Source organism: Neopelma chrysocephalum, unplaced genomic scaffold (assembly GCF_003984885.1).
Source record: "Neopelma chrysocephalum unplaced genomic scaffold, ASM398488v2 Primary Assembly neopelma1_25, whole genome shotgun sequence".
Classification (NCBI taxonomy): Eukaryota; Metazoa; Chordata; class Aves; order Passeriformes; family Pipridae; genus Neopelma; species Neopelma chrysocephalum.
The window spans coordinates 14713170-14731917 of NW_020897694.1; the positions used below are offsets into that span (position 1 = coordinate 14713170).

General features: G+C 39.8%; 1 protein-coding gene across 6 annotated transcripts in view; it reads right to left on the reverse strand.

Moving 5' to 3' along the window:
* Nucleotides 1–18748, reverse strand: part of KLF12 (Kruppel like factor 12) — a 246936-nt gene that overhangs the window by 145181 nt on the left and 83007 nt on the right. For all 6 annotated transcript variants that reach the window (XM_027674543.1, XM_027674538.1, XM_027674540.1 and 3 more), the window contains one exon: nt 8329–8418. In XM_027674543.1, coding sequence (XP_027530344.1) covers nt 8329–8418 — 90 coding nt within the window. The remainder of the gene's footprint in view (nt 1–8328; nt 8419–18748) is intronic.

The following is an 18748-nucleotide window of genomic DNA, read 5'->3' on the forward strand; positions in this document are numbered from 1 at the left end:
AACAAAACAAAACAAAACAAACAAACAAACAAACAAACAAAAACAAATAAGGAAACCACACCTACAACCATGATAAAATCCCTTGGCTCTCTACACAGGAGATGACTTCAAAAGGAGTAAGGAACATGTGAAATACTGAAAATATGCAGTGTTCATTAATGCAGCAGTGCAGAGACATGCCCGGAATAGGCAGTTTGGGTCCCAGAAGTAGTAAAGATGTCTCAGGACATAGCTTCAGATACAGTTCACAAGTTCCAATTACACGTCCCTGTCAAAAGCAGCACCCACGATCTTCTTCTCACCTTTCCCCTCTCCACAGAATAGAGGACATCCACGATTTCCTAATAGTGTGACTTGCAGGGCAAATAGCGCCATTCCCCTTCTCCTTTTGGGTTAGGTTTTTCTTGGATCAGTGATCGGCTGACCCTACTCTTCCCAATGTCATTGAGTCACTGGCAAGGGATCCAGCAGGAACACCAGGATGACAGCAAAATTGTAGGAGTTGGCTACCTTTTATTCCTCATGCAAGCTTCCACTCAATGTGAAACAGTACCAGTATTCATCATCTCATGATGCAGTGCAAGGAGACAAGGCTGTATCTCCTTAGGTACATCTTACCCAAATTTGTATCATGCCCTGTAGGTTATGCCCTTACTGGTTTTCGGGTCAGATCCTGATCTCTTTCAGAAAAATATCCTATATTTATGACTGTAAAGCAACTAATGAATCATACCAGCTGTGTTTCTAACATCTCAATAACATTCCTTAAGTGTCGTCTATTGCAAGATAAAGAAAACCAACAGTAAATATGAAGGGCTTTCTTTGCAGAAGAGTTTGATACATGTGCATGCCCACATGCCATTTGTTTCCCCAAATCAGTCATGCTAAACATTAAGAAACTCAGAAAAAAAAAATTATTTGAATAAAGCAGAGATTCACAAATTACAACAGCAAATACCAGAAGTTCTCCTTCTTCTGCTAATATAAAGAATGTACATAAGCTAAATGAATCATCGTAAAACAGTTTTCCATATAGTCATGGAGCAAGCTTTGCTACTGAGACTATACTCAACTGAATTTGAATAGGTATTTTTGGAAATCTTCAAAAATAAAACAGATTTATGTTACTATTACCCAGGCTGAGGTGGAATGTGTTTATGTATATAACAACATAGGGATGAATGGCATTCTTGAGATATGAGACAACAAGACAATTTTGCTGGAGATGAAAGACACAGAGAACAATATTGGCTTGTTAAAGGGTTTTGTCATTTTAGCCATTTCTTTTCATAATTCAGTCATGATAAGGGATTGGAATGGAGGCAGATCAAGAAGAATTAGGAGGAGAATTCACAAGAAGATATATAATCTTCCACTAATAATTTGAGAGGACAAAATGCAGGCAAAGAAACAGATGAGACTGCAGATCTGGAAACAAAAAGACTGATGAAAATTAGTGGTTCATTATCCTCTCTATTTGAAGACTAATTGTGGTACATAAGTCCCACATTTATATCTCCTTTTAACAAAAGCTTATGGCCCCACTCAGCAAATACGTCAGAAAGTGCAGCTTTACACATCTAAGTCAGACACATTTACAGTTTTTAGAAACTGGACCAAATCTTGCAATGATCAAGAAGACTTTCAGACTTCACGCTGAAGCCAGCCAACACTATCCATCCTAACTTCTTGATAGTAGCCACCAGCTAATAAATTCACTGCCCAGTCTCAATTAATCTCTATTAAATTATCCAGTCTCTGTACATTTTTACAGTGAGAAATATTACTTCTCAAAATAGTTTTTGGCACAGTCAAAGACTGAAGATTTTTTTTTTTACCGCTGAAGAACCCCAAATCCAGCCTCATGGGGTGGGAACACCTTCTTCACACCCTTTTCTGAAGCTGGTAACTGACAGAGAAAGATTTTACTGCAGACCGAAAGATCTAAAGCTGTAGGTCACTGGAGGATATTAAATGATAAGCAAATTCACATTTCTAAAGTAATTCTACCAATTTATTAGCAATGCTAGCTCCTGTTCCACAGTAGGGGAGATAATAACGAAGCCTTGTTAAAGGGCAATGTGATATCTTTTATGTAATGTCTTTTTTTCATTTGTGATAAAGTCATTAAAGCAGCACTGTGTCTTCCTGAAGCCTCAAACAATAGTCTGCATTAAATCTCCTGTGTGAAATTAAGGATAGTAGTTCACTGGAAAAATAAGCATCTGTTCTGGCTAATGCTGATGGCCTTCTAAAAATCATTAAACTATTCCAAACTGGCAATGATAAAACAATGCAGAACTGTTTTAACTTTTTCCAAAGCAAAGAGAAAATCCATTTCCCTTGTAAATACTTCTTTGTTCCAAATCTGCCTAGTAACCTTTATCTCATAAGCCATGTCTCCCTTATGGACTGCCTAAATCCCATTCTCCTACCATGACCTAACTTGAATTCAGTGTCCTTTAAATCTGAGTTGGTAAAGGTTTGTCTTCACTGCATCAACACAGGCTGCAGTTGCGGAGTCCTGCCCACCTGTTCTCTAGTCACAGGCTCCAAAGATCTGGTGCACTGGGCAGAGCTGAAATGTCAGCTCCAATTTCCTTTCAGCCTCAGCTAGAGACTGGTCTGCTTTGCAGTAGGAGTAGCTTGCAGCTTCATTCAGAGCTCAAATCAGTTCAGCAGTTTAATTACCTAGGTAGCCTCATCTCCTTGGATGGTAAGATTGACGGGGAGATAGACAACAGGTTAGCAAAGGCATATAGTGCTTTCGGAAAGCTTCGTAAAAGAGTTTGGCGAAATAAACACCTGAAGAAAAGTACAAAGATCAGTGTTTACAGAGCCATAGTGCTGTCTACTCTCTTATATGGATCTGAATCATGGGTCATCTACCGCCACCACCTGCGTCTCCTAGAACGCTTCCATCAACGCTGTCTCCACACAATCTTAAACATCCACTGGTCAGATTATATGACCAATACGTCTGTTCTAGAACAAGCAGCAGTCACAAGTATTGAGGCCATATTACTGAGAACACAGCTGCGTTGGGCAGGGCACGTCTCCAGGATGAAGGACCACCACCTCCCTAAGATCCTGCTTTATGGTGAACTTGCCACCGGCTGCCACAAGAGAGGAGCCCCGAAGAGAAGATACAAGGACTCCCTGAAACAACATCTCAGCCTTGGCCATACTGATCATCATAACTGGTCTACTCTGGCCTCCAATCGGGAGGCCTGGAGACACACCGTCTATAACGCTGCTGATGCTTTTGAGAAAGCATGCAGGATCACCCTGGAGGAGAAAAGACAACGCAGAAAGAATCGAGCCTTGCAGAATATACCATCTAGGGAGTCTTTCTGCTGTGCCTTTTGCAATCGGCCATGCCTATCTCGTATTGGCCTTTTTAGCCACCAACACGCTTGCAACAAATGTGGTTAGAGCCCTTCCCAAATCTTCGTTCGCGAAGCCTAGCCATGATGATGATGATGATTGCATTTTAAATCCGCCTTCACTTGGTCTAGATATGTAACACTTGTGCTGTAGAAACTTTTCAGGGATATCAACCCAGGTTTGGGTGCAGAGCACCCAAACACAAATTGTGAAACAAAACAAAGTGTCTCCTAATAAGGAAGTTAAAGATCCCGGAGGTTATGCACAAAGTATAGGGAAGAACCTTACATTCTACTTAACCTCTCTTACAAAAAAGACTGAAGACTTCAATAGGAAAACCAGAAATATAATGGATTGATTGCCTTGCTTGATATCCAAATACAGCAGAAAATGCTAGTCTCTGCTTAAGGATATGCTCTGTCCTGGTTCTCATCTACATCATGGATGACCTTCTACTACCACCACACGTAGTCAAGAGACAATAGGTGGTGAAGATCAAGTTGCCCAGAGCATCCCAGGGAAGATGAATTTCTGGTTAATGAAATGCACACAGGTAGATGGTGTTTATTTCACTGCAGCTGTACCCCACAAAAGGTAAGTGAAAAACTAACTTAAGGTTAAAACCTAGTGTTTTTTTTCCTCCTGTTGTGCTTCCATTTTAGTGGAGTAGGTGTAAAAGGAAAGGGAATGTTCCTTCTTTCTGTGATTCTTTTATTTCTGTGTTGTCCAAGTTTAGCAGTACTTATTGTTCACTGTACTGAGATTGCTAAGTGGAGGTATTTTCTACTGATCGAGTCAATAGGTTGATAGGTTACTGGTATAAGGAACCACATGAATTTCAAAAAAAGGCTTTTAATAAAGTCCTAGGATAAACACATCATTTCATCATTAAACTCAAATTTATCAAATAAATTCATTAAATAAATTGAAACCTTGGAGCAAAAAATGGAATTAGACCCTGTGATCATGGCATATGCTGAAGTAACTCACCAAGCCAGCATGGTATATGTAACATCATTATGTCGATTCCAATTTGAACCAGAGATGTAGGGCATCACTCATCTCTTTATGGTCTTGAAGCCAACTCAGAATCACAGAGGTTCCTTTGGCTCCCACTCTTTTTCAGTAATCCAGTGCTGGCATCAAGTGTCTTCTGAGAAAATCTTCACACCTCTGCCTCACCAACAGCAGTAATGCACAAGACACCCCAGGAACATGAAGGCGATGGGACGCACTGGCACTCAAGTGAGATTTGACTGAGCACCAGCCTGATGTCCCTCCAGGCACACAGGCTTGCCTCCATGCAATCACTGCCCACTGTGTGATTAGTCCCTCCTCTGTTGGCTGCTCTCTCATCAAAGAATCATAGAATCAATTAGGTTGGAAAAGACTTCCAAGATCCTCCAGTACAACCTTTGACAGATCACCACCCTGTCAACTAGACCACAGCACCAGGTATACCAGATCCAGTCATTTCTTGAACACTTTCAGGGGTGGTGACTCTGCCACTTCCCTGGGCAGTCCATTCCAGTACTTGACAATCCTTTCAGCGAAGAAATTCTTCCTGATGTCCAATCTGGACCTCCCCTGGCACAGCTTGAGGCCATTTCCTCTTGTCCTGTCACTAGTTGCTTGGGAGAAGAGACCAACTCCCACCTGGCTACAACCTCCTTTCAGGTAGTTGTAGAGAGCAACAGGGTCTCCCATGAGCCTCTTTTTCTCCAGGCTAGATAACCACAGCTCCCTCAGCTGTTCTTCATATGATTATCTCTCTAGATCCTTCACCAGCTCCATTTCCCTTCTTCAGACACACTCCAGCAACTCAACCTCTATGACTTTCCTGAGTGAGTGGCCCAGAACTGGACACAATACTTGAGCTACGACCGGACTACTGCCAAGGCAGCAAGAGCCAGGACCGTAGGAAGGAGCAGCTGGGTGTCTCATACAGTCTTGCACACACGCATGGCAATATCCAAATTCCCCCAGCAAGGTCCTTTCTGTGAATCCCACTCTGGAACCACAAGGGACAGGTAACCAAGGCACAACTACAGAGAAAACACCTTTTCTGACTGACATATTCACGTGTCCTGCAGGGAAGCATTCAATATACCTACAAGGAACAGGTATATATCCTTGGAATCCACAGTTGATTTAATCTTAGTTTCAAGAAAGTTTTGTGGTAATTGCCTTGTAAACACTCATTACCATTAACAAAGAGGACTCACCAAGACCAGAATACTTAGCTATCGCATGTGACAGTTTCCCACAGTGAAACAGCAACCTGAGGAGCAACCCCACTCTCTTCATCATACATTGTACAGTCTGGTCCCCAAAGGGTTAAGCGAGATCCTCACACATCACCACAACGGAGTTTTTCTGTTGCCACTGGTAAGCGCTGGAAGCTGATGTTGGATAAAGTCAGATTAAAAACGAGGTGTGTGCTTTCAGAAGCACAGGTAATTACTAGCATAGCTGTGGAAGGTCCTTCATCATGATCAATTTTTAAATCAAGATGATGTTTGTTTGAAATATGGGCCCAGATTTAAAGAGGAAGCAATTCAAAGCAGTCTCATAGCCCTTCTAAGACAACAGTATCCCAAAGCTTTATCAGCAAAACATGACAACTCGGCACTCTCTGGTTCTGACAGCTCAGCACTCACCATCCTGGTCAAGGGCCAGGCCAACTCCAGACCCTGTTTCTTCCACTCCACAACTGACACAGTCTTCATGATCCCCCAGCCACACATGAAACTTTTTTTTTCATAACCCTTAAACCATGCCTCACTTTTGCCCTTGCACCAAACCTAGAGCCAAGAGCAGATACCAAACAGGAACAGCAAAAAACCCAGATATCTTTCTATGGGTTTTGGAAAAGTTTGTCTGGTGTTCAGCATCCTAAGTGGCTTTGGCCACTACGTTCAGAAGATTCAAAATGTCATCTTAGTTTGCAAATTTTCAAAGTAGAAATCACATCTCCCTGTATATACATATGCTGCAATGGAGGTACAATTCTAGGGACTTCGGGCACTATAAACAACACACACACAGACACCACAATTTCAAATTCATACTACTGGGATCACACTTTAGTTCCCTCTCCATGTTTCCCAGTTATGATATTCATCTTCCCAAATAGCTCCATGTGCTGTTTTTAGTAATCACATCCTTCAAACACTTGTCCCTGTTATGTATACCAACATCTACATATTCAAAACAGTCTCCAAAGCACATGCTAAACATCTGTTTCAACCAGCTCTCTTTAGAGTTTAAGCTGTTTGCTGGAAAACTGCCATCCTAATGGCCAGCTCCTCTGTTAGTGAACTGGAGAATTCATTTTGTATTTATTGATTGTTCCCTAATGAAGAGTCATAAAGGTGCCAGAGACTCTTGACCAGACACTACTTAATTAGTACCAAAGTGCATAAAATCCCAAATCAAACCGAGCTCTTTGTACAATGGCTCAGCCAATGGAAAAAGTGACATCATTTTCTGCTAATACAGAAGTTCATAAAATTTTATTAAAGAACTCTAAGGAAATTAAAAAACTATATAGGTCATTCATTTCCTTCCAGTTTCTAAGACACCAAATAAGGTCTTCCAGAATCAAATAACACTTTGCTAAAGGAATTAATCTTCATAAAGGACCCAGCAATACATATCATGCACAGAATTTTATTTTAAACTAAAGAAAGGCAGATACAGGTGAAACTTTTGTCTTCTGAACACTAAAGAGAAATGTTTCTGTTACATACAAAGATATGATGCAAAGTATCCAGAAGATAATAAAAATTACCTCTAAGGGATCTGTCTCTACATCATTGTGGCTCATACAATAATTTAGTTTTTACATTCCCTCAAACTACAGTGTATTGGAGTATTTTTTGAGGGTACTTGCTCTCAAAAAGGCAGAGAGGTGAGCAAAAACTCAATTAAATGTCAAGCTTTTTTCTCTCAAACTTATAGCCTCAAAAACACCCTGAATAACTGGTATTTCCTTGCAAGTGTTTCAAATTAAGTCATCCTGAAAGCTAATTCCCTCTCTTCCATATAATTTTAATTCTCAATTAAATAACTGAGAAAATAGCAGAAAGGGAAAGAGCCAACTAACAGAAGGAGACAAAAGCCCATCCCTACAAGGCAATAGCATTGCTGCTTCTATTACATTGCTTGTTGAAGGCACATGTCTTCAGATTAGTAAAGTGGCATGGATTCCTTGGGATAACGCAAGATATACACAAGGAAAGAAATTGTCATGATAAAACAAAATCCATTTAATACATATGCCCTCACAGTAATCTACAATTACTGATGTAAGCATTACCATATATGCAAGAAAATATCCTTCCATTTTCCTAAAACCTATCACTCCAATGCCAAGTTCTGCAAAAAAATGCAAAATCCTATTCATGATCTGCCCTGTATTCAGCAGCTGATGTGATACCAGTTTTAACCATCTGAAGGTTCTAGTCCTCTTATCCTAATGATAAACAAGTGTATTTCACCCCAGAGAGAGCACGTTTGCACAAACAGAAAATGGAGTAGGACAAGCATATAAAGGTTGAAACAACCACAGTAACGCAAATATCCCAATAAGGCAGAATAGCAAATATATTTATATGGACTTCCCAGACATAAGAATTTGGCTTCTTTACAACAGTCCATTCTTTTTTCCTGTTTTTTTTTTGTTTGTTTGTTTGTTTGAACTGCACCTTTTTATTTATAGTTGTAAAATTATACCAACACCATCCCAGCTATCCTAGATAGTTTTAGTAAGTCTTCTGCAGAGTTTTTTTCTAGATCTCACCAGTACAACTCCCAAGAAAATAAGCTCCAGAACAGTGGAAATAAAGAAAAACACAGAAAAGAAAATGAGAGGGACAGCTAACCACAGAGAAGCTGGGGAAGGGTCACCAGAGTGAGGTCACACAAACGTCTTCTTACCCCTTGCTCAGATTCCAGCAGCTCTGTTTTCACTCTGACTGCCGGCATCCCATCAAGCATTAACATTCTGTTCTCAAAGGCGCTGATGTCCTAAAACAAAAAAGGACAAGGTTAATAAGAAAAAAAAAGAAGAAAACCTTGTTTTAATTCACTGATTTAAGTTCTATGATACTATACAAGTAAGTTTCTTTTAGTGGAAATGAAGTTAACAAAGATATAATAGTTATTTTAAGGAGGAGATGCCAAGTTACTACTTCTGCCAAGTTACTATTTCTGTTAAAAAAGTGAATTATACTTTTAGTTACCCTTAAAAGAGAACTAAGTTTCTGTAAACAATAAAGAAAAATCATCTCCAATTACTATTTTGTAATTTGAAATTAATCACACAGGTGCACATATATTAGTTCCTTGCTTTAGAACTGGAAAAGAGACCAGTGATGTCAAATCATTTGAAGTTTTTGGGAGTATACTTAGGTATAGTTGATTTGAATCAAAACATTTGTACTTCTGTACTACCTAGAGAAAGCATACGCTTATGTTCAGAAATGCTACAGGGAAGGTCTGTACATACACACACTATAAATTAAGACACTATAAATTAACAGAACTCCTCATATTTCTTATCATTCATCGTATTTTAAAGTTATCAGCATTTGTCAACTAAAATGCACCTCTGACACAAGACAGAGAAAAAAGCATGTTAAAAACATGCACTACCCACATAGTAATGGGCAATATATGCCAAGAGCTTCAAGCTGAAGAAAAATTTCCTTTCCTGAATCAACATTCCCACTGTGTAAGTCTCATCCTGCTGTTGCTGAAGCAGTTTATGGAGATATACAAAACTTCTTGTGCCTTCAGTTCAAATACTACCTCAACCTGCGTCAATTTTCTACTCCAGTCAAGGCTCAATGATGGTGTTTGAAAGCAAGTACCTTCAGCTGTCATTTAGTTTGGATAACATACAGACAATAGAATCAGACCTTACAAATCCAGACACCTTGGGTCAGTGGTACAGAAACACAGAGATGCCTTAGCTATTTTTCAAGTAGAGAAGCTAAAGCACGCATCACTTAAAAGTGGCTCATTCACAGTCAGTTATTTACATGCAGCCCTGTTTGGAAGTCAGCACTCTAAACTGGAAACTCACCTCTGCTCTGTTACCTCGTACTGCTCAGTAACTGCACTGTAATGGAAAAAAACACTTTTTCCCTGTGTTTCATGGGCAGCAGATCTGTTCAGCACTGAGTGGTGCCATTATTCATAAGGAGTATGTCATATGCCTATTTCTTATAATGATTGCTGCAGAGGAATTTTAAGGAAAATGGTTTGTCCTAATGAAGCTTCCAAAACACATTTTAAAAACTTAAATTACTTTAAATATTTCCTTTTTTCCTGATACACCCCATCCCAGGACTTTCATTTTCAGGGATATAAGCATCGCAGAAGCTGTTTACTTTTGTATTTATTGTAATTTAAATAAAATGTTGAAAAGCAGGGAAACTGATATGCACATGCTCCAACATGGTGCCACAAGCAGAAGCAAATGACCTGTTTAAAATCCCTGTCGTCCTCACTTCGAACTCTGCGTGGTTTGACACTACAGGGTAGGCAGGAACTCAATGACAAAGCAGATAAGCAAATGCAATCTCTATTTTTTCCTTTAAAAGTAGATTCAGGTAATTGATAAAAAGCTCTAAATGCTTAAGTTATAAAATTTCAGATGAAACAAGTCATTTTCAGCGGAACACCTCTGCGTTCAAACGTGTGAATGAAGACTACTCAAGCTACTGAGACATCCCAGTCCACGCTATGCTTCTTCTGTGCATCTACTGTATTTTTTAAACTTGACAAAACAGGAAGAAGAAAAAAAGTTCTTCCTATGTCTTCTGAGCAAATAATTTTGTGCAACTTGATCTTTATTCAGTGTTTGAGGCATGAGGTGGACAAAAAGCAGGAGGGTCTTCAACGCCACAAAGAAGCTGGATGAAATTACTCTTGGCTTTACATCCTTCTTCCCAGGAAGGGCAGTGCACTGTTTACTCATTAGCAGCAGATCTCAAGTGTCACTGAGCTCCACTGTGGGGTGAAGAAGGCAGGACCCAGCGTGGCATTCCTGGCTTCCCCAGTGCCTATTCTGCAAGAAAAAGCAGTTCCTCTCCTTTCTTGATTTATAGGAAGCACAGCTGAGTTTTACAGCAAGATCAGGAATACAGCATCATGAAGCATCCCTTAGGCTGTTTAGCTCATAGACAAAGAAGAATGAACTGATATTGCATCGTGTCCCTGAGGAAGTCTTACCCGCCTGAGCGAAGGGACAAGGCCAGCTTACACAGGAGGCACGAGCTGGAGGAGGGGAGAAGACAAAGCGCCACAGAGGAAAGGCAGGTTTAATGAACTGTTAGAATCTGATTAGAGGCTAATGTCCCTTTTAGTGCTTTGTACCAATTTACAGCTGATATACTTGAACCATTTTTACCCACTGGCTGTGATAAACTCATTAGTTTTAAAAATGCAAGCTAACCAGAGCCTTTGAAGTTTAAAACTGATAAATCATGGAAACCTGACTGGTTCATGTACCATTTAACACATTTACATTTAACTAAGTTTTCATAGTCTTCACTTCCCCTTTTGTTCTCCAAAAATCTTATTTCTTAAAAGCAACCTTTCAAGTGCTAGTCTGAAGAGCAAATGCTCTGGCTGAGAACAGCTCTGGCTTTTGGGCAATTCACAATTCAGAGTAGCAATAATCACAGGAGTAAATTCTTTCCAAACTATTTGATCCCTTCTGCATTTATAACTGGAAGTACATTGTGTGACACAACCTGGGGGGCCACTGCCAAGTAGTTCCAGTCTGTGTGCTATACACAGGGATAACACGTTCAGCCCTAGAAAGCTGATCTTTCCCAACTGCACTCTCCTGCCATAACCAGTTTTGCACTACAGTATGTTCAAAGCCATGCAGCAAATAGGATGTAATTGCTGAGGTTTGCATTCAGTGGGCTGTCACCTAAGGCAAAGGGGCTTGACTCATTCTCACAGGGGCTGGATGTGTTAATTGAATTCTCCCAGGAGCCTCTAAGGTCAGACAAGCAGATGGAGCATCCACACCTGAGTGAGGCCAGGCTGCTCCAGTGCCCCACGTTAACTGATGACACTCCTGAGAACCACCAGCAGAGACTGGTGATATGACATATTGAGTCAATGAATTATTCAAGCCACAGTCCTTTCCTGGTTCACTCAATCCTCTTCATCAACTGTGGTAGCTAACTTCCACTCCCAAAATCACCCAGGTGAAGGTTACCTAAATTCGTGTGACAGTCCTTCCTTCTCTATTCCCCCACCTCAACCCTCCTGATGGACTCCAGTTACCTGCCTAGGTAAAGCACATAGCAAATGTAGGTACTAAACTGGGCATATAATGAAGCCAAACACTGCATGACCTTACCAGAACATCTGTTTTCTTGGATAAGTAATTCATCCTAAAAGAGATCGCAGTCTTTCTCAGTGCCATCCACTGGAGCCTTTCACTAATCACTTTCAGACATTTAGTCCCTTGAAACATTAATTAAAAACACAAATCATACCTAAGTCCATACAGGCAGCTGCTATTAGAGCTGTTGTTACCGAAGGCAGATAAGTTTTCAAGCTTACAGGCTCTTCTTCTGAGAAGGTATGGCAATCAGTTTAATAACCAGAATCTCCCCCCTCCTAAAAGGCCTACATTTTCAGTACAGCACCACTGTAACCATAACTAGCATTTTCTTAATAAGGATGATTTTCTGCTGCAACTTTTAATCAAATTTATCTTTGGCTACTTTAGAGGAAGAAAAAACCAAAAACCTCATTACCTCACCTTATACAACACCTTCACCCCCCACAGCATCCTATAGTGTTTATTTAATTATGAATTACACTATTATGACATTTGGCTCCATCCACAAGAAGGGCTAAGGTTTTATAGCCAAGTTTTTAATTTGGCCAAGCCATAAATATTGAGAATCATACTGCAAACTTTTAACAATCACAGAGGAGCTGGTGCAAAAACCACTCTCCTGTCCTGAGACACCACCAAAGACATCCCTAAACTCCGTTCATAATCTCTTCTAAGCACAAGATGACACGAAACTGCACGTCCCCATCCCACATCACAATTGTCTCTCCCACTCTCCAAGATTTTACCATCAAACTGCTCAGTACTAAAGCATGATAGGTTCAACCCCATGCCATCCCAGGAAGAAAGCAGTGAGCTCAGGCTTCAGAGTACCCAGAAAACTTAGACCTCACACTTCCTGCATGGACTAACAAACATTACCTTCCTTCCTCCTCTTGTTCCATTTCATGAACACAAGCAATACACAGAGGCAAGGCAGATGATGCTAATTACTGCTGCCACTGATGAAAGTTACAGGCTTACTTAGTCACACTGAAGAGCTGTATACCGGCAAGACAAAGCCACGGATGTTCTGCCTTTTCATGACGACCTATAACGTTCAGCTGATAATCCAAAACTTTGTAACTGGTGGCTTGACCTTTGCTGTCTACCACATGCCCATCCAGTCATCATTGCACTCCTCCTCAAAAGGACAGGGGAAGAACACAATATAGAAAAGCTTAGGGGCCGAGATAAAGACAAAAACATTATTTATGAGGTACTGACACAGGCAAAACAGATTTGACTTGGGGAAAATTAATTTATTGCCAATTAAAACAGACTTTGATGGTGAGAAATAAAGACAAAAACTAAACAACTCCACCCACCCTCCCTTCTGCTCAGGTCCAACTTTATTCCAACTCTTCCTTCACTTTTCTGCACAAACTTAACTTTAACATGACACACGCTCATTTTGAGAAATGAAGTATCAGCTGGGGGAGGAGCAGTCTTAAATTCAACATTCAAGCTACAATAAAAGTTTCATGTTTAAGGGAGGATGTTTTAACAGCTAAGAGCAAAGAACAACCCTTAGGCAGTCTTTCTGTTCCAAAGCTATGACGTATAACTTTACCTGCCTCATATTCTATTATTTTTACACAAGTTTTCCGCACATGCAATAATTTCTTAATTCATCATTATATTTTTATTTCATGGCTCAAAAATCTGGAGTATTTTTGTTATAACAGTGTTCTTGACAGCTCATAAACATGAACGTTTAAGTCTTCCTTTTTTATACAGATATCTTAGAAACATTACTGAACTAATAATGAAGTAACTTATGGCAGTTATATGCCCTATCAATAAGATTATCTTGTTGATTTTTCTGAGCATATATACCTAAATTCATATTATTCTCAATACACTTTACTACACTGAAGTTATTAATCAGTCAAAGCAAGAGACAGCATAACACATCAGGGCAAAAAAATCTGAAGTGATCCACTCACGGGAAAGTTTTTGAAGACATGACAGAAGCTTTTAAGGATATGACTATTTTTTCAAAGTGTGAAATTGTTTTTTCTTTTTGTTTCAAGGGATAATAGAAGAATGAAAGATTATCATCTCTCATCAACTCCTTAGAGAGAGAAAGCCAAGGAGAATCACTCAGTTGTCAACCACCTCAGTTTCCTAAAGACCTTTATATAACATACAATGAGATTTGTTGGTCACTTCAATGCGGTTCTCTCTAGGATGAAGCACACATAACATTGTCACAGTATGTATGAGAGCAGTTCATTCCAAAAAGTGGAGGAAACAACTATCCGATAGAATGAAAGTAGGTTTACGTGGCTAGAAGAGAATCACTCAACTGGGAATTCTGCCAGGGAATCGAGGGTAACAGCCCATGTCTTGCTGTAAGATCTTCATCATATGTAATTACGTCTATAGCTGTGTGAAATGCTCATTATGAAAGCACAGAATCTGGTAGTTCTGCATTTTACTCTGAACCTGAATTTCCAGTCAAATTCACCAGAAAAGTATAGGCTGCATTCACTGATGTGTCAAGGAAAGCCACAACAGTTTCTTTGGAAAAAAGTGAAGTAAAGCCTTAGCATCCCTACTGTTTTCATCTGAAACAGGAGTTGAATCGAGTTCGTTCCAATTCACAATGAAATTCCTTTAGTGAGAAGGGAAGCGGACATGCATCAGCATGGCAGCCAGTGAAGAAGGAGGCATCACAGCTCTAAGCTTTCCAGGAAGGCCTCCGAGTGTGGTCTCTTATCACAACTGTGTGTGCCAGGTAGAGCCCAGACCTCAACAGCAGTTGAGACTTGATTCTGTCAATGCCCAAGAGGTACGTGCAAAGGTTGGCCTTCAGCTCATGCTGTCCTGCTCAGATCCTCATCTGATGTACCAGACTGTGTCCAGCTGTATCCCACTGCTACCAGTACAAAGATGTACACGTGCAACACAAGCTTCTCGAATTCCTAGTCTAGTAACTAGATTTCTTGGAAGAAAATAATACTGATTTTGAAGACAGTAGACTTTCCAAATGCCTAAGGACACAGCTATGTTGCAGTTTGCTGTATTTTTACAAATCTGTCTCTAGGGAAAGAGTTCAAGTCCAGACAATATTTCAGTGAAGAGAACCAAGATCTCAAATTTTGCTGCTAAAGTCTTTTTTGTTAGTTTGGGTTTAAATTACTTTTAGGGAATATAAATAGAACCAAAGAGATGTGGTCAGCTTCCAGGTGACAGAGAAGTGTCAAGTGCATTGGAAACTAGAGGCCAATCTGCTATTTCTCAGACTCAGCAGGCAACCCTGTCAGCTTTAACAGCTTAAAATCCCTTCACATCAGCTCCACTCTCCTGCCAGTTTTAGCTGTCTCCACAAAGAATTACTGATCCTTCCTATAGTACGGCGTTCAGACACAAGTTACAAGTAACCCTACTTACACCAGAGACTCTCCTTTAACTTTTATCAACATTAATGGCTTCATTGTTTTCCTTCTAATACTACATTCACAGAATATTTGAGGTTTTGTGAATACCAATGGATTTCTTAAGTATTTGTGGATTTTCTTTGCCTTACACTCAAAAGTTCTGCTTTACCAAAAAAGCCCAACTTCCCTGGCCCCTCCCCCACCCAAAAAAAACAGCAAAGGAGAGCCAAAAAAGAGCCATCATTTAGGAGAGACGCATACTTAAGAAAGGGGTACACGTGCAAAAGCATGCACTATACATTTATCTTTACAATGGATTTTTTTAAAAAGACATTTTTTCAGAATACTCAATGGTACACTATAGTAAAATAAACTCTTGATACTTTCTCCTTTGGGTTTTTGAAGTACAGACAAGTAGTGAAGACTACTATCAAGTGGAAATGCATGACTTTTTGACAAAAAAAACCCTGCTAACTGACCCAGATTATCACTTTTCCTTGACCACTGTTATAAGACAAGTGGTTTTTAAACACTACTGCTCAATTTCCAAAGTAGTTTTCCACTATCTTATGTCAACTGTCCTTGGGTTTGGAGAAGAGTTAAAGGTGAGTTTGAAGAATGAGGCTTAAAATTAAAAACGAACCTCAACACTTGCCAAAAAAAAATTGTAACAGGAAATGTAAAAGAATGTTTCTAGTGCTATATTGATCAAATTTTCTGAAGCACATACTAAATAAAGGTTACCTTTATTATTAAGTGGGTTTTTGCCTCCACTACTAAAATTGAGAAAAAGAAGTTACACGAACAGCTAGCAAAAACAGTTTCAGGTCAGGTTTGCATTCAAGACGTCCCCTGTCCTTTGTCTTCACAAAAAGCTTAAATCAAAGCCTAAACAATCAAAAAGTAAATCTCAAGTCAAGAGATATTTTTAAATAACTTCTGGTGCTAGAAAGAGTGTGTGACATCAATAAATCGCCAGTGGAATAATTCTATCATCTGACAAAATCTTCCTGTATCTGTTACTTGTCTAAATTATGACTATTTTGTATTTGCTGAGCAAATTAACATTGAGTGGCATTGCTCAGGAGCTTACCAGCAAATACACAGTGACTAAAATTTTACTCTGAATTCTGACTGTACCTGCACTGGTCAGAAAATGAGCTGCTGAAAGCACAGTTTGCTGGTTGGCACACTTTCCCCCCACCTGCCAATGTGCAAAGTCTACTTCCATGAAGACAGATACAACATGGGAATATTTAGCATGTAGCAGTAGCCACAGTTTAGTCCAAAATTCGTGTATGAGATGTCATGTGGCATGCCAAACATAGCTGCTCTTTGCCAAGAAGAGAAGATGCCATCTACAGGATCTGCTTCGCACCATCACTCTGTGCAGTCCAAAGGGACCACCACCTCAAAACAACAGTGCCTTCATCTCTGCGATCGCAAAGATCCAGAGGCAGCAGTGAAACAACTGCATAGGCGGTTTCATAGGCCTGGGCATCATCACTTACTCCAGAAATTATGCTGGCCCTTGCTATCTTGTGTTTCAAAGAAAGCAAACACGCTACCAACAACGCTGTCTGCCCCGCAGTTGCAGGACTGGTCAGTGGATCATACCCAACCCTTCAGATGAGGGAGAAAACTGTTGCTCCTCCAGGTGCCATGTTCCCTCCCCTAGCATAAAATATAGTGATAAATTGACTGTCGGGGCCAAAAGCCAACTTCTTATAAATCATGGACATTACAAACAGTATCCTCTGAGTAAGAGTAACATAAGCTTATGCCACCATTAAATATGCCTGGTGCCTTCCAGAAAATAAGCCACAAAAATGTCAAGCAGCTGATACTGTTTCTACCAAGCAGAAGTGTTTCTCACTGATCTGGGAGCTCTGACATACAGGCAGAATTAAAAGGAAACAAGGAAAAACCAGCTTTCGTAACCACTAAAATTCAGGAATTTCAGTTAAGCCTTATTTTCACTTCAGATTTGCTTTGTTCATAAGCAATTTTTAAAAACTTTTCAGAATTTTTTACTATTTAAGACAGAGCAGTACATGGCATGCGTACAAGAACCTCATTCCCAGAAGTCAGTTGCTCATTTCCAGCTCAGCTTGTCATGCTGCCAGCTACATGGACAACAGCCCTGGGGAGAAGGAAGACATGCTTGTGTGCAGCTGCACTCTCCAATGCCAGGTATTGTAGGACACACCCGCGAGGTGCGCAGATGGTTCTCACAGAGCCTCAGAAACTGTCACAGCTCGTGTACAAAGTCGGAGAGACAACAGGCAGTAGGGATGAAACCAAAAGCTTTCTTTCAATAGCCCTATTCCAGCTTCTAGGAAAAGCTTGACTGCAGTCTTTGCCTCAGAAGCACAGAGTGCCCGTGTCAGCAAGAGCACATACAGAGATCACGATTCATACACAGGCCAAAATACCACAGGAATAATTAAATAAAGCTGAGTGATTGAACACTCAGATGAAAAAGTCAGACTATTTGCCAGAAACTGAGCGTTATTCCATCACCTTTTCCTGTATCTTTTGCACAGCACCTTACACGCACGTGGAGGAACGGCAATTGCTTTATACGCTTCTCACAAACTCACTGCTTATTATGACATGTGAAAAGAAAGGGTGTAAGCTCTGACGAAACTCCCGTTTAACACCCTGTCCCAACTCAATCCCTGTTCTATTTAACAACAGTTTGAGGCTTCCTGCTCCCCACAGGTTTCAGTGCAAACTCCTGGGAAAATATTAATATTAAAGCTGGTGTGTAGTACTTGGTACATTTCAAAAAAAGGGAAAACTGACTCCTGTTCACTTAGTGAATGAACTATAAAGCACCTTAATTTGCTAATAAGAATTTGTATGTATCCACCAAATATGTGGGAAAATTGTGTAATATAATATATAATAATAATAATATATATTGCTCCCAGACTGCTCACACCAGCTTAGATAGAAGCTGATATCTGACTACTCACGAGATACTGTCTTACCCAAAACAGAATGACCAAAATGCTTATATACAAAACTGTCAAATTAGATTCCACAAGTAATAACTTGTTCACTTTAAAGGCAATTCTAATTAAGTGTTCAGAATTTCTAATTAACGAGTTTTAAATGTTGCCAACACACATTTCCCAGATTCTGAGAGAAACTATGATTCTTCAAACATGTTTAAAAAAGAAGTATGCTGCACAGGAAACAAAATTACTGCCAATAATTAAAATAACTGTAGACTTCAAGATTAAAGAGTATTTTAAGTAACATGGATAGAGTCATAAAAACCACAGAAAAACAAAAGAAAGAGATATACGAGTAGTACATATAGTACTACATTAACAGATGGTTTGAACTTCCATTATAACTTCTTTAAAATGCAGAGATCTCAAATTTGCTATATTCAGCCAATCAAACTAGGCAGATATGCTAAATTTAAGGTTACAAAAAGAATACTTGAGGATGTGTCTAGGCAAAGGACAAGATAATGAATAATCAATTTATAACACATCATTTTACAGCATGAAATATCATGGAAAAACTGGGGGAACAATGAATGCTATAGCCAATCTGGTTTTGGGTTTTTCTAGGATGCCAGGAT